This window comes from Anabrus simplex, chromosome 3, assembly GCF_040414725.1.
Source record: "Anabrus simplex isolate iqAnaSimp1 chromosome 3, ASM4041472v1, whole genome shotgun sequence".
NCBI classification, from domain to species: domain Eukaryota; kingdom Metazoa; phylum Arthropoda; class Insecta; order Orthoptera; family Tettigoniidae; genus Anabrus; species Anabrus simplex.
In genome coordinates this window covers 371725725-371742787 of record NC_090267.1, presented here as the reverse complement: position 1 = coordinate 371742787, position 17063 = coordinate 371725725, and the positions used below count along the sequence as shown (strand labels likewise).

At 39.3% G+C, this 17063-nt stretch overlaps 1 protein-coding gene across 3 annotated transcripts in view; it reads right to left on the bottom strand.

Annotated features, from left to right (window-relative positions):
- Nucleotides 1-17063, bottom strand: part of Cyp40 (Cyclophilin 40) — a 164921-nt gene that overhangs the window by 76943 nt on the left and 70915 nt on the right. For all 3 annotated transcript variants that reach the window (XM_067143310.2, XM_067143308.2, XM_067143309.2), the window contains one exon: nucleotides 5139-5277. In XM_067143310.2, coding sequence (XP_066999411.2) covers nucleotides 5139-5277 — 139 coding nt within the window. The remainder of the gene's footprint in view (nucleotides 1-5138; nucleotides 5278-17063) is intronic.

The window sequence follows — 17063 nt, the reverse complement described above, 5'->3', positions numbered from 1 at the left end:
TTTTCTTCCCTAGGCAGATTCACCTTAACCCAGTGAAACAAAACACCTCAAGGCAAAGTTGAGTAAGTCCAGCAAAAATGAAGACCAGTACAAGTGGACGGGAGTATGAACTACTATACATATTTTGCACTATAATATACTGTACTAAAATTGCGTTGTTACAATTCATAGCAAAAATTTCAGTGGCACTGAAGGCGGAGAAGCACGGCACAGATAGCGGATCTGGTAAACCATTAGCTGTAGTGTCTGTCCTCCAGTGGAGTGGCTATATATAAAGCATCTATTCTCTATGTTAGGAGCGGCCTGAATAATCGCTAGCAGTAGCTTTAAAATGCCTCTCGGAATAGGGACTCCAATGTTAAATTAGCCTTAACTTACGGTGGTACAATGCAACCAGCCTCAGCAAAAAATAGAGAATACCCTGCAAGCAATGAGCAGTTCTTGGAGTGTTGGGAGAAACCATGAATAGTGGATGTCCAGTAAACAACACCATGAAGGTGGGGATTATCAACATGATGACCATGGCAGGAAAACCTGAAAAGGTCATTGATTTTATGGAGAAACAGGATGTAGCAATGATGTGACTGAGCAAACTGAAATGGAAGGAAGGAAGGAAGGAAGGAAGGAAGGAAGGAAGGAAGGAAGGAAGGAAGGAAGGGATACATATTACACTGGAGCAGAGGGCAAGAGGCAAGAAATTAAAGGAACTCTTGAAGAGTATGTGGAAATGATGGATTGTATAAGCCAAGCCATTCCACCTCAGCATTTGAGGGCTAGGGAGGCCTGATGCAACCCTGTGCTTGTTCAGGGGTAAATTTCCCTATTCTCTCTTGCTGTGGCAATGTGTAGTTGCATGCCCATTGTATCCCCAGCTGGCATTAAAGCAAGTGGAAGATCTTTAAAGTTGGTTTTACACACCCTCCAATCTTGCAAACCCACTCTCGAAGTGTGACAGGCAGGGTTCTTCAAAACAAGTGTTGCTGCTCCTCCAAAACGAATTCCGAGTATTGTAGTATCAAAAGGAATGTATGAGTCTTTAGTTCTCTTTAGCACTTCTAGGGTTTTATGTAACTGTATTCCTGCTAATGTAAACCCAGGCACATGCCATTAACGGCTTTTAAGGGTGTTAAGAGATAAAAGCAAATGTTCAACTAGAACTCAATGGCAGCCAACAGGGGATCAAATGGCCACAGCAACAATAAGAATGCACATGCTGGGTTGCTAACCTTGCCTTTTTAGCCAACATTACAAACTACTTGAATGATTTAAATGTTTCTTTGCAAGGCAAAAATATATTGATTACTGCTATGCATTTAAGGTGGAACTTTCACAATCTGAATTTTTTTTTTACAATTTGTTTTGCGTTGCATCGACACAAATAGGTGTTATGGCGATGATGGGGTAGGAAAGACCTAGGAGTGGGAAGGATGTGGCCATGGCCTTAATTAAGGTACAGCCCCAGCATTCGCCTGGTGCGAAAATGGGAAACCACAGAAAACCATCTTCAGCACTGCTGACAGTGTGGTTCGAATCCACTATCTCTCAGATGCAAGCTCATAGCTGTGCGCCCTTAACTGCACGGCCAACTCTCCCGATTAAAAAACAATTACAGGAGAAAGATTTTGAGGAATTGCTATCTTTAAAACCATGAAAAAATTTATTGAATTTCATTGCTACGTAATTAGGTAGCAGCAATACCATTTGTATTTATTGTCCCAAATTGGCAATGCAGTCCAAATGACAGCAATTTCTGGCATACCGTGGAACACAACTTTGCAAGAGAAAGGAAGTGCTTGCAATTACCTCAAATGGAAGAAAACTTTCAAAGGAGGTCATCATCAAAAGAAAGACAATGCCAAAATGCAATTTTCCATGTGGTATACATGTAGGTATGCAAGAAAAGGGGTGGATAGACAGCGATCTTAAGAAAGACTGGGTAAAAACTATATGGAAAAGCCACCCTGGTGCTCTACTTCGCCTACCATCCACGCTAGTGGTGGACAACTTTAGGGGATATCTCAGGCAAGAAGTCAAGGATTCTCTTCTCCAAGATAGACATAGTAGTAATTCCGGGCGGACTGACATCTGTTCCACAACCTCTAGATGTGTCAATTAAGAAACCTTTTGAGCATTACATCTGGTGCTTTTACATGGAATGGATGGCAGTGGGTGATCACACATTCACTCCAGGTGGTAAGATTCAGCAACCTTCTTTAGAATTTATTTGCCAGTGGAAAGTATGAATCTCGAATTTAATTTTGTGTGAAATAGTTACAAAAAGCTACAGAAAAACACGAATATCCAACTCGCTGAATAGTATCAAAGAAGATGACAACGAATCCCACTTTTCCGAATACGACGACTCAACATCATCGAAGAGCAACAATGAAGTGTAGAAGGGTGAGTTTATTTAGCGCTCTTTTTATTACCAGCATGTGACTTGAATTTTCTTGCTTTCCATGTCTTTGCAGTGTTCATAACATTATCGCAGCATCAGCATCATCGTTGACCATTTCCAGTTGTCTGGGTGTGGTGTACGAGCCCCCTTCATCTTCGTCTATGAACTATTGTTCTCTCGTAATCTTCTCCCAATCTTGTCCTCTCTCAACATCTTTCTTCACCAGACTGGTCCATTTTCCTCTCGGTCTGTCCACTGGTCTTTTTCCTTTTACTTCTCTTCCATATTCTCTTCTTGCAGTCCTGCTTGCACTCATGCTTCTTACATGGTCAAATCACTCTGGCCTTGCTTTTCCCACCTCCTCTCAGACCTTTACATTCCTGAATTTGTCCTTAATGCATGTAGGCTACTATAATATTACCTATAGTATCGTTACAGATTTGTACCCCCTTCTATAGCAGTGTACGACAACACTGCGAAGAAAACCACGTTATGCCTACTTTTTTTCACCTGGTCACCCGCTTGAAACAATTGCTTAAAAGCTGTACACCTACTGGTCTTTTCTTTTTTTTTTTTTTAATGTCACACCAACACAGATACGTCTTATGGCGACAATGGGATAGGAAAGTGTTAGGAGGGGAATGAAGCGACCATGGCCTTAATTAAGGTACAACCCCAGGCAGCATTTGCCTGGTGTGAAAATGGGAAATCACAGAAAACCATCTTCAGGGCTGCCGCCAGTGGGATTCAAACCCAATATTTCCTGAATGCAAGCTCACAGCTACATGACCCAGACCGCAAACCCACTTGCTACCTACAGGTGAACTAAAAGCATATCAATTTGAGAACTTACTTGCTGTTATTTTCTGTGTATATGATTCTGCACTAATTGACAGAATGTTAAGCAACCGACTATTTCAAGTTCACTCAGAACACAACAGAAGCAAATTCCACAAAGTCAACAATGGTCTGCCTCAAGGGTCAGTTCTATCCCCTACTCTCTTCAACTTATACATCCACGACCTGCCTGAAACAGTGTCCCGAAAGTTCATATATGCTGAAGATATTTGCCTCACAATTCAACGACCCAACTTTGCAGAAGCTGAAATAGTTCTTAACCGAGACCTTGAACTGTTGGATGACTAGTTCAAAGATGGTATCTTCATCCCAAACCACAGAAAACAGAGACATCTACATTCCATCTGAACAATGTAGAAGCAAACTACCATCCAAGGGTATTCTTCAAGGGTCATGAACTACAATATTGTGCCAATCCCAGTTAGTTAGGAGTAACATTGGATAGATCTCTTACGTACAAAAATCACCTGCAGAAAACTGAAAACAAACTAAAAAGTCGTAATAACATTCTCCAACGACTGACTGGAACTTCTTGGGGAGCGGATGAAATCACATTACGAACAACATCTCTGGCCTTGGTCTATTCTGCAGCAGAATACTGCTCTGGTGTCTGGCTTAACAGTGCTCACACACAGCTAGTAGATTCACAACTTCGTCAAACCATGTGGATCATAACTGGTACACTTCGTGCTACACCAATCCAATGGTTACCGGTTCTCAGCAATATACTACCTCCACATATCAGGAGACAGAAAGCCCTTTTTCAGCTATGGACCAGAATGATGAAGAATGAACATCTACCTGTTCATGAGGATATCAAACAGAAGTGCACACGCCTTAAGTCTCGCCAGACTGCTTGGAAGACTGCCGTGAAGATAACATCCAGCGACTTCAACCCCACCTCTAAATGGTCAACAGAGTGGTCTTTATCCCCACCTCGGGCAATAGTGGATCCACAAAACTGGCAGGTTTCGATCTGCCACGCAGCACCTGGAGTAAACTAAATCGCATGAGATGTGGAGTAGGTAGAACAGCATCTACTTTACACACCTGGGACTGGTCAGTTTCTCCATACTGCAACTGTGGGGAGGTTCGACAAACAATGAAACATGTAGTGCAGGAATGTCCACTCCATGCTTTCACTGGCACCATGGAAGACCTCAACTCAGCAACACCCGAAGCAGTGAAGTGGGTGGCGGGTTTGGACATTCACATTTAGTGAGATGTACATCACTTGCACTCAATGTGTATATATGAACTGTCAGAGTTGATAGGTGGATAGTGATGTAAATATATTGTGTTTTCTTCTTGTTCTTTCAAACTTTGTAAATTGCTTTCTTTGACTGTATAGATATGATAATTTGTATTTACTTTGTACTTATCTTTCATTGGTTGTGTAAATAGTTTATAGGTTGTCATTATTCATCATACGCCAAATAAAAAAAATAAAAAGCTGCAGTGATGGAAAACAGACAGCCTACCAAAAATACATATGGCACGCAATGTTTTGATAAAAATGTTATTTTTATTAACAATGGTAATCTGTAAATACATGTTCAATATTCATACAAAATGGTGTTTTCACAGCTATCGTGATAAATTTGTTCATTTTATCTGGAACTTCAGTGCAACTTCAAACTTTTGAGCAAAAGTCAGCATAATTTACACAGTTTAATTTTAGAACAAAAAGTTTGGTCAAAAAAGTGATCATTTATGAGGGCAAATACAGTATTTATGCTGGTTGGTAGGGAGAGTGACTGAGGAGTAGGAGGAAAATACAATTATTTATGGTGTATTTATCCATGAATGATTACAATATATAGAAAAAAGCTTCCTTCAGAAAAGGAGTTGTTCAAATTGTTTATTACAAAAAATATCTTACCGTATTACAGCATTCCAAAGCTTCTCTATATAGATTGAGTTTTAATTTCACAGCTGCTAAATTCAGTAAGCACATCAATTCAGTGTCTTGTAGAATCCTTTCATCAGGAACCTTCATCTTGTCTGTTAAACTGCGACACCTTTCAAACAACAATATACATTCAGAAAGCTTTCATGCTCAAGACAAAATAAGCAGTCAATCTAGTACATCTGGACTTATCTTCAAAATTATTTGTAATATACACAGGATGATCCAAACTATGGAAATTGCACACACCCAGGAAACCACAAACATGTAGTTAAAGTAACAGTATCTGAAACCTATCCCACCATTTCTCCACTCCACAATCAGGATGATTTCGCCAGAGAACAGCGAAAAACTGGTGCATGGAGATGTGTTGTTGTAAAGTAATGAAAACAGATTTTCACGAGAAGTGTGTGAACACTGAATTTTGTCAGCGTTCGAGAAATACACCTTTGCAGGATAGATTCACAATACTAACATGTGTGTGGTGACTCTACAGTGGTGAGATCAAAGGTGTCTGAGAAGTATTGGCACTTTGAAGAAGGCCGAGAAAATCGAACACCAATAACGATTATTCTGGTCAAACTGTTATTTTACAGATAGATGAAATTGCTAATTGTGAGCCGCAGTATGTTTGCCAAAATTATCACAACATCAAGATGATGATGATAACAATAATAATAATAATAATAATAATAATAATAATAATAATAATAGTAATAATAATAATTTAAAAAATGTTATTTGTTTTATGTCCCATTTATGCTTTTTGGGAACTTGGGGTGCCAAAATTAAGGTGCCCTGCAGGAGTTCTTTTATGTGCCAGTATTTTAGCTACTTCAAATGCCCCCAGACTGAACCAGAATCGAACCTACCAACTTTGGATGAGAAAGCCTACTTTTCCATCTGAGCAACTCAGTTCTGCGTTGAGGACATCACTAACAATACAATGATATTGGTGACAACTTGCCAATACATTTTGACTGAAGATCTTAATATGGACCATGTGTGAGTACCTCCGAACAAACAGAGGAATGGATGCAAATATCAGGCCAGTTAATCGAGAAAGCCACTGGCGATACAACTTTTTTGGATAAGATTATCAGAAGTAATTATATTTAGTGCAACTTTTCATGATGTATATTTTGGGTTTATGCTGTGTAATGAACTATATAAACACTCTTGACGCGTTTCAAAAAGAACCCTGCCTTTCTTCATCAGGAAACAGAGAAATGAAATATGACACACGTAAGGTTGCTAGGAGAGATGTATACCATTCTAAGTTGGTCTGTTATTGGATATTATAAATTTTGCAGCTAACTCATTCCTTGTTGCCAGCGTTTCGCCCCAGTGTGCCAAATTGGGCTAATCAGTTGGTAAATAGCACACCTACCAAGATGCCTGGCTAGGCTACTTGGAGCCACCGGCAGTGCCAATGTACTATGAGAGACTTTGTCTCATTTTCAAAAATTGATGTCTGCCTGGCCATCAGATGATATAGAAGTTGATTCCCATAGGGAACATGAAATATTATCCCGAATGAGTAAAATTATAAATTTAAATTTATAAATTATGAATCCTGTAAAAATACCATTCTTCTTAAAATATCTACACATTGTCCAAAATGACTCCAAACTATATGACTTTATCTGCTTTGGTCGATCAGAGATAGTGTGCCTGACTCACAATATCAAGCTTGTGGGTTCAAATCTGACCAAGAAAGGCAATTTTTGAAATATAGACAAAAATTCTGACACTCTAACTCTTGTTGACTTGTTAAAGAACTCTGCTAGAGCATTCTGTGCCCACTCAAGAAAATTAACTCTGCCTTAGGAACTGTCCATTAAGTTCCACTCCATTGTTAGATGGCAACAAATGAGAATATTTAAACTGGTATGCAGGCTGCCTATACCACTTCACAGACCTGCACAACCCATGTTGCTGCTGCTGCTGTTGTTATTATTTTCAATATAATGTATTCAATACAGGTCTTTCATTACAAACACATTAGTAAAATCCTCTGAAGGCCGATTCATAAACGCTAATGGACATTCACCACACATCGGATGAAGCAGTTGATTGGGTCAAAATACTAGACCTAGAGTTGTAGTATTGTATGGACTTGTGACTATGCACATTTATCTTGAAACTATATATATATTAATGTACATACATTCATTATACAATAAATAAATAAATTACAAACACATTAGTAAAATCCTCTGAAGGCTGATTCATAAACAGCAGTACTTTAAATTTATTCATTTAGTCTTGACAACTGAAAGTATCCACTTACAAACAATATGTACATTTTGAACAATGATACCCACACACAGGAAATGACTCCTGATATGAAGTTGACTTCAAAGAGTAATTACTGTGGTACCTAAAGTACAAAATTTGAACTTCAAACAAAACATGTTATACCTAAAAGCAGAACCATTTTGTTGCTATGCAAAGTAGGAAACCAAATATACCACATTGCCTGAATCACCTCTGTAACAAAGCTCACTTCATTTGATGGTTGGAACACTTACTACAGTATTCCTTTCTGTTGTGGGCAGATGATCTCTGCTAATGTCTCTTAAAGTAAGTCTAATTTTATGAGGGCTTATTTAGACAAAGAGGAATAACGGAAGAAAATGTATTAAAATGATAGAAAACACTCCAGACAGAAATGCTCAGAGGACAAAGTTCTACTGATACCTGTCTTCGAGGTGATGGTGAAGAAAGAAAAGAGAAGTATGCATATGGAAATCAAAGTACAGGAAAACCTCCGTTAACCAAAATCCTATTAACCGAAATGGCCAGTTGCCTTTTTCCTATTTGTTTTACGTTGCACCCACACAGACAAGTTTAATGGTGACGATCGGAGAGGAAAGGGCTAAGATTTGGAAGGAAGAGATTGTGGACCTAATTAAGGTACAACAACTTTACATTGCACTGACACAAATAGGTCTTACGGCGACGATGGGATAAGAAAAGGCCAGGAGTGGGAAGTGGCCGTGACCTTAATTAAGATACAGCCGCAGAATTTGCCTGTTATGAAAATGGGAAACCACGGAAAACCATCTTCAGGGCTGCTGACAGTGGGGTTCAAACCCACTATCTCCTGAATGCAAGCTGACAGTTATGTGACCTAAACTGTACAGCCACTTGCTCAGTCAACTGAGGTACAGCCCAAGCACTTGCATGGTGTGAAAATGGGAAACAATGGGAAACCATTTTCAGCGCTGCCAACAGTGGAGTTTGAACTCACCACCTCCCGAATGCAAGGTTACAGCCATATGACCCAAATCACAAGGCCAACTTGCTTTGTGGTTGATTCTTTAAAAGTTTAATACACTGACTGACAGAGCAAATGCAACACCAAAAAGGAGTGGTCAGAACTTTATGCCAATTGCGGGGTAGACTGACGTCACTGAGGTATGCTCATGATGTGAAATGCGCCGCTGTGCTGCACACGTAGCGAACGATAAATGGGACACGGCGTTGGCGAATGGCCCACTTCGTACCGTGATTTCTCAGCCAACAGTCATTGTAGAATGTGTTGTCGTGTGCCACAGGACACGTGTATAGCTAAGAATGCCAGGCCGCCGTCAACGGAGGCATTTACAGCAGACAGACGACTTTACGAGGGGTATGGTGATCGGGCTGAGAAGGGCAGGTTGGTCGCTTCATCAAATCGCAGCCGATACCCATAGGGATGTGTCCACGGTGCAGCGCCTGTGGCGAAGATGGTTGGCGCAGGGACATGTGGCACGTGCGAGGGGTCCAGGCGCAGCCCGAGTGATGTCAGCACGCGAGTATCGGCGCTTCCGCCGCCAAGCGGTGGCAGCCCCGCACGCCACGTCAACCGCCATTCTTCAGCATGTGCAAGACACCCTGGCTGTTCCAATATCGACCAGAACAATTTCCCGTCGATTGGTTGAAGGAGGCCTGCACTCCCGGCGTCCGCTCAGAAGACTACCATTGACTCCACAGCATAGACGTGCACGCCTGGCATGGTGCCGGGCTAGAGCGACTTGGATGAGGGAATGGCGGAACGTCGTGTTCTCCGATGAGTCACGCTTCTGTTCTGTCAGTGATAGTCACCGCAGACGAGTGTGGCGTCGGCGTGGAGAAAGGTCAAATCCGGCAGTAACTGTGGAGCGCCCTACCGCTAGACAACGCGGCATCATGGTTTGGGGCGCTATTGCGTATGATTCCACGTCACCTCTAGTGCGTATTCAAGGCACGTTAAATGCCCACCGCTACGTGCAGCATGTGCTGCGGCCGGTGGCACTCCCGTACATTCAGGGGCTGCCCAATGCTCTGTTTCAGCAGGATAATGCCCGCCCACACACTGCTCGCATCTCCCAACAGGCTCTACGAGGTGTACAGATGCTTCCGTGGCCAGCGTACTCTCCGGATCTCTCACCAATCGAACACGTGTGGGATCTCATTGGACGCCGTTTGCAAACTCTGCCCCAGCCTCGTACGGACGGCCAACTGTGGCAAATGGTTGACAGAGAATGGAGAACCATCCCTCAGGACACCATCCGCACTCTTATTGACTCTGTACCTCGACGTGTTTCTGCGTGCATCGCCGCTCGCGGTGGTCCTACATCCTACTGAGTCGATGCCGTGCGCATTGTGTAACCTGCATATCGGTTTGAAATAAACATCAATTATTCGTCCGTGCCGTCTCTGTTTTTTCCCCAACTTTCATCCCTTTCGAACCACTCCTCCTTGGTGTTGCATTTGCTCTGTCAGTCAGTGTATTTTGTCCAGTTTTACAGGATAAACTTTATTTTCTGAAGATAAGAAAAAAAGCAAGAACAATGAAGGTGACTCACTGGAGAATGTACCCATGAATCACCACCTAGCTAGTGTCTAATCACGCAAGCTTGGTCAGTGTTTGCTACTGACATTGATTGAACAGTATTTGGGCATGTGCCCTGTATTGTTTCTGAACAGTATGTCATGTCAGTGAAATGGAAGCTGGTTGTGATAACACCTGAAGAAAAACTGGAGGTAGTCAAAAGAATAAAAGATTTTTTTCGGAAAATAGAGGCAGAATACGGCATTGGCACCTTTACTGTGTCAGACTGGATTAAGATGAAGAATAAACTTGAAGAACAAGCTTCACAGACGCTCAACAAAAAAATAATTAAAACATCACGAAATAACATAAATGAGGTTGTATTTTATGGTTTACTCAACAACGGGGAAAAAGTAGTAGCCTTATTTGGCACAATAACTCCAGAAAAAAAAGAAAACTTTCTGAAAAGTTGGGTGAGACAGACATAGGTTTCAAAGCTACAGCTCAATGGCTTGAGAAATGGAAGAAGAGGTACAGGGAACGTCAAGTAAATGCTTATCGCGAAAAATTATCTGCAGCTCAGATACTGCAGATGTTTTTAAAACCAAATGCAATGAGTTTTTGCAAAGTTATATCAAGGATCACATTTTTAATGCAGATGAAATCAGATTAAAATTTTAAATGTTACTCAAAAGAAGAAATTTTGCACTTAGACACAAAATTAATAAACAGCAAATAATATTTTTACTCTGTAGTGGTGCTGCAGCTACTCACCATCTAAGGGTTATGTGCACTGGGAAGTCAAGAATGAAGGGCTTTAAAGGAGATTTCAGAGTATGCCCTTTCGTCTATTACTCAAACCAAAACAATTCCTGAATGTCTTCTGATTTTTTTTAGTGAATGATTCAGCAATGAGTTTGATCCCAGTGTTGAATCATTTTTAAAGACAAAAAACTTACCAAGAAAGGCTGTCTTGTTAGTTGATAATGCATCAACACATCCTCAGAATTTAAGCTATGGTGTAATAATTGTGAAATTTTTGCCACCAAATGTCAGGAGCCTGATACAATTTTTAGACCAAGGGTTTTTGAATGCTTCAAAAGACATTATTGGGGATTTTTTCTGAGCTATCTATTGCAAGATTCAAACGAAGTGTCCCAGAAATGTTGAAAACAATAAATACGAAACCTGTTTCATTCTGGTGTGTTCAATCATGGGAGAAAATTAAGTGCCCTACTTTAGAAAAATGTTGCAACAAACTCTTTGATGAAATTGTGCTTGGTGTCTGTTAGAGTTGAAATTGTACTTGATGATTGTTAAAGTATATGTTGTAACATTGTATGCCCCTCCTATCTTTTATCAATTATGCATGTCAATTTGTCAGTCTATTGTTTCTTAAAAATAAATCATGAAGTTATGTGTTCTTGTTTTAAAATGTGTGCATGAATTTCCAAAGAATCTGTATATTAAAACAGTTTACTATAAACAGTTTTGGCAAATCAGTCCATCCGTTCTACTGGACCGATTTGCTTCATCTTTGTTTTGTTCCCTCCGGATTACCTGCCGGTGAATTATGAGATACTGATAAGTCTCTAAGTTCAGCCTCTGTGAGTAATCATATCCAATTATTAAATGATCACTCCAACAACTGCAGGTGAAGGCTTACCCTAACCCGCAATACATTCTCTACTTAGCAGGTTGCTAAGCGACTAACACTTTCAATAATATTGTGATATACGTGATTTTCATCCTTAGTAATGTCACTGCATGTAGCCATGTTTGATTACTACCTGTCAAGGCAGAGAGTATACACTTTCTCTGATCACGGAAGGAATACTATTCCCTGCTAGATACTCTTTGATTCTCTAACCTTTCCCAGCTTCCAAAATATATTCAACAGATAGCCGAGTGTTCCTAATAACTTACATGCTGCTGAGAGAATAAAGTCTACGTACAAACAGATCCCGTCATACACCTTACACATGATCTGTGAACACCTATCAAATGATAACCTAGCTTCACTAGAAGGAGTGAAGGCCATGCACCTTAAAAAATGATCTCTGCCTGACAAAAAACGCTCCTTCGAGACTAACTTACAAAGGGCACTAGGAAAGTTTTGCAATGTGAGTGAACGCTTTAGACTTTTTCAAAATAATTTCCACCACACTCAATACACTTCTCCATACGTCGAAACCAGTCACTGAACCAACTCTGCCATTTTTCTTCGGTTACATTTTCACACTCTTGATCCCATGCTGCCAGAAGCTCCTCGTCAGATGCAAAACGCCACCCTTTCAGCTTCATATTCACTTCTGGGAAGAGTGCGAAGTCACATGGGGCAAGATCAGGACTGTATGATCAAGCACAGTCAACCATGATCTGGCAAGAAAATCCATTGTTACATTAGCACGATGTGCTGGAGCATTGTCGTGATGCAAGAGCCAAATGCTGAGCCGTGACCTTGGACGGAGCTGCTTGAGAGCCTGGATGACCTGAGGCAGACAAGTCTCACTGTACCACTTCGCAGTAACTGTCCTTTGTGTTTCTAGCACAACCCGAGTCATGATGCTCCGTTTAGCGAAGAATATTGCAATCATCCTTTTCTTCACTGACCTTGACTTTCGCACAGTTACAGAAGTACCCTCATCTTCAAACAGCCACACCTTGTTCTGGGATTTTGTTGGGACATCGTAATAATAAAGCCAAGTTTTGTCACCTGTAATGAAGCTACTGACGTTACGCGAAGTCCCATTTTAAAACTGTTTTAGCATTTCTTGGCACCATTTCACTCGATATGCCCTTTGTTCCTCTGAAAGTGAATGAGGCATCCAAAGGGAACAAACCTTTCTAACATGGAGATGGTCATGTAGAACTGAATGAATAGCTGGTGCAGGGATGTGGAGGGTCTCTTCTACCTGCCTATATGTCAACCGTCTCTCTGGCTGCAACGTCTTCCTCACAGCTTCCATGTTTCCCTCAGTCATTGATTCAGACGGTCGCCCAGAACAAGGATCGTCTTCAACCCCAAAATTTCCCCTCTGGGACTCTTTGTACCAGCGGAAAATTGTTGTCCGATGTGGACAGTCTTTCCTCAGCACATGAGTCATTTCCTCCAGGCACTGGTCAACAGTTAATCCACGAGCAAAACTGTAGCAGATAATTGCACGATATTCACCTTTCGACCACACTGACACCTTAACTTGCTTTCAATCTCAGGGCTTGGTAACAACTGGTGTGAAGGTCGCGCCTTGCTGCCTTCTAGACCGGTTTTCACTCCTCTTTTCATCCCTCACCACAACAGGGGTGTCCAGCCAACCGTTTTTACGTATTGCAAAACTTTCCTAGTGCCCTTTGTATGAGCTTACAAGACAACCATTCTATATACAGGAATTGCGATTAAAAATACCATTGTTTTCTATGACACAATACCAAGCTTTACATCAAGAACTGCATGATAAGGAAGCAAATACAGTATATGGACAGATTTTTACCAAACAGACGGCATGACGTCATAATGGATGAATTCTGACTATGAACTGTGGAATTCCATAACGTGCTTCTTATTAAATGTTCATAAAACCATTGATAAGGGCAGGCAAAACAATATGATTACGACATGCATATCAAGATGAATTATCTGACTTACTTATAACTAATGCTGTGGAGCAGCTCAGGTCCTCTAGTAATCATTTAACAGGTTATGGTAGACTGATATTATTTCTGCTGTGATTAGTTCTGTGGTCTAGTTGTGAGTCTGCACATACAGATTCTATACTTACCGAAAAGATACATAATGATGACGTCTCCAGGTTTATTAAACCTCCCACAGCTAACAGCAACAAATTTTAATTCAAGGAAGTATCATGATGGACTTATTTTGGAAGTAACAGGAGTTGATGATGTAGATGAAGAAACTGGCTTGTCAAAGAAATTAGTAGATGAGTTAGCAGCCTTCAAAGTTAAGGACGCCAAAGAAAGAAATATGATTGTTATGCGCACATGTGAAAAACACAATGGTATGTAAAATATGTGAAAACGTCCAACAATATGATGGCAGCTCTCAAGAATGTTTCTGAAAGGAAAAGAGCTGTCAAAATTGTTTATAAGGCAAAAGCTGTTGCAACACAAGTGCAAAAGTGATCAAAACTTGCAGGAACATTTTACGAACATTGATTGTCTTATTAGGGAGTTAGAGGCAGTTGGTACAACATTAGAAGAGGAAGATAAAAGTATGTCATCTTCTGTTAATAATGTCTCAGACTTATAACACAGTTATTACTGTGAACTACTACCATGCTTACATTAGAATCTGTTAAGGCAAAATTGTTAGATTTTGAACTAAAATTGAACAATGAAAGAAATTCAGTTCTCTCTTCAGAGCCATCAGGCTTTATTGGAAAGTTTCAAAGAAGAAACTCAGATATGCCATCGAAGCCATTGGGCTTTGGTAGTACACAATATTCAAGAAAATGTTTCTGATGTCTGAGTGATAAAATACTTCATAGCGCACTGTCCAGAGAAAAATCGACTTATTCCCAAAGAAATAAGTCTTCACCCTATAAGAGTAAATTCAAAAGGAATTTGAAAGTTGTCAAAATGGACACGAAAATGTCACCAAAGAGGTAAACTTCATAGCAGTTGTCGACTTTCACTTAGTAAGATCAGTATCTGAAGGAACTGTTACATGCACACTAGACTCTGGTGCAACTCATAATCTTATTGCTGAAGAAATCCAAACTTTATGTCCAAAATCAAACAGCTCGATCCAATATATATTAGAATCACAAATGTTTTAACGCTTTGTGCAAGAGAAAATGGAAAATTAGTAGTGAAAGCAGATAAAGGGACTATTTTTAATATAAATTTGCTGATTGTGAAGAGTTTGATGCATAATTTGTTTTCTGTACCCTGGATTGTGGAGGCAGGATATAAGGTAATAGTTTAAAACAAATTGACAAAAATGTGTTTGAATGACGACGTAATAATTTGTCATCCGTAATTTTGATATGAAAAATTATCCCGTAGCTCAAGTGAATCGCTGTCAAAGATACAGTAGTATGTTATGGCATCGCTGTCTTGGACATATAAATCAATGGAGTTTGAAACTACTGAAGAAATTTGCAATCCTTGTCACCAAGGAAAAGCTAAGCGCACCCCATTTACAAGTAGAATTTCATATAGATCTTTTGGAGTTCATGAGCTACTGTTCACTGATGTTTGGGGTCCAGTTGCTCCTCCAACATTACATGAAGAATGGTATTACATGACTATTATGGATGATTATTCACAATTTAGTGACATATTTTTACTAAAAGAAATAAGAATGAAGCTGCTGAAAATCTGACTGATTCTCAGTAAAAATAAAATCTATCTGATAACAAAACGTGCCACATTCATTGTGATCAAGTAGGCAAATACAAATGAGCAGAATTGGCAACTATTCTTGTGATAAAAGTATTAATTTATTCCTCTAAAAGTAACAGTGTGAGTGAAAAATTTAAGTTAAACTTGTTGGACAATGTCAGAAATACTGTCGTGGAAAAAAGTATACACACCCGAGTTAATACATTAATAAAAAGTTTATCCTTTGTCCCACATAGAAGCAAGCTACACCAAAATTTAGCATATTTTATTCTATATTTAATTATGTAGAGTATACATTTCTATCGTGCCCAGTTAAAATTTTAATGCAGGCTGAACAAAAAAAGTGCCAGCATTTTTTTCCACTTCCAAAGGAGTGCTTACTTTGAAAATTCATAACTTAAAAAATATTGGCCTGATTGTTACCAAACTTAAATATGTCTTAAAGTAACTTATTGTTGATCTGTGTACTAAGTTTTTATATCATCTGATATTTGTGAAAAAGATTGTTGTAAATTTTGTGAAACAACGTTTTCTCATTACTGGGTGATCACAGTCATAAAAAAATTTGGCTTGTTATGAAGCTTATGAGAATGTCAGGGTAAAATTAAAACTCTTTTTTGCCAGCATGCAATTGTTGATTTTATATTGATTTATATTTAATTTGGTGGTTTTGGGAGAGGACAAAGAGAAATAAAATATGGAATTTAGTAAATTGAGTTGATGTGTACGTAAGTGTGGCTCAGATTATCCAGAGGTAATGCCTAAGATGGTATGTGCATGTTAAAAGGTTGGAGGAGGGAAAAAAAAGAAAAAGATTACTTCGAAAAACACAGGAAAAAAAAAAGAAAAAAAAAAACAATAGCAGGAAAGAGATGTGTTGGAAGACCTCGGATGAGCAAGACAGATCAAATAAGGAGCGATATGGAGGAGAGAAGAGGACTGAACTGGAAGGAGATCCATGAAGAGAATATATTCTTGGACACGAGGAGGTGGCAAAGCCTTGCACTCAGTATCTAGACAACTAGATGAAGAATGATGAAGAATGATGATGATGATGATGATGATGATGAAGTGAACCTTGAAGTCATTAGTATTCCAAGGTGCCTGACCTTAATACAGTACATGCTGGTTTCATGATAACCTTTTGCTGGTACAATGTAAAAATTAAAAAAAAAAAATTAACCCACTGGTTTGCATATTCTTCCTTTAATGTCTGGAATGTTAAATAGTTTAAACAACGAAAATATGTCTAAACAGTAAGTTTTCTCATTAAAATTATCCACACTCATGTTTTTCCTTAAAAAGAAAATATAAAATCTTATAAGCTATATCTATAATTTAAATGATAAATTTCTACCTACAGTACAGTAGCCAATAACTTAAGAGCCTTAGTGATATATAGAAGCACATGTTTGTGGTGAAAATTGTTTGCCAATTTCATCATTTAATACAAATTATTTCAGTGTAATTTTTGCTACTTTTATTTCATCAACAATTTTGCTATAGGCCTAGTTTATTTCTATTTTTTTGGCAATAAATGCTAAACCAAAAGATAGTTGATAGCATATTTGCAGTAAAACGTACGTACAAGAAACATGAGAGTTATGCTTCTGCTACAAACACATAATACATATAACAAAGCATGGATGTTTGTATAAAACTTATCCTGCCACTTTAATAAGTAGGGCCTAGCCTACATACATAATTTACACATCAGTTTGAAAAAGACAGAA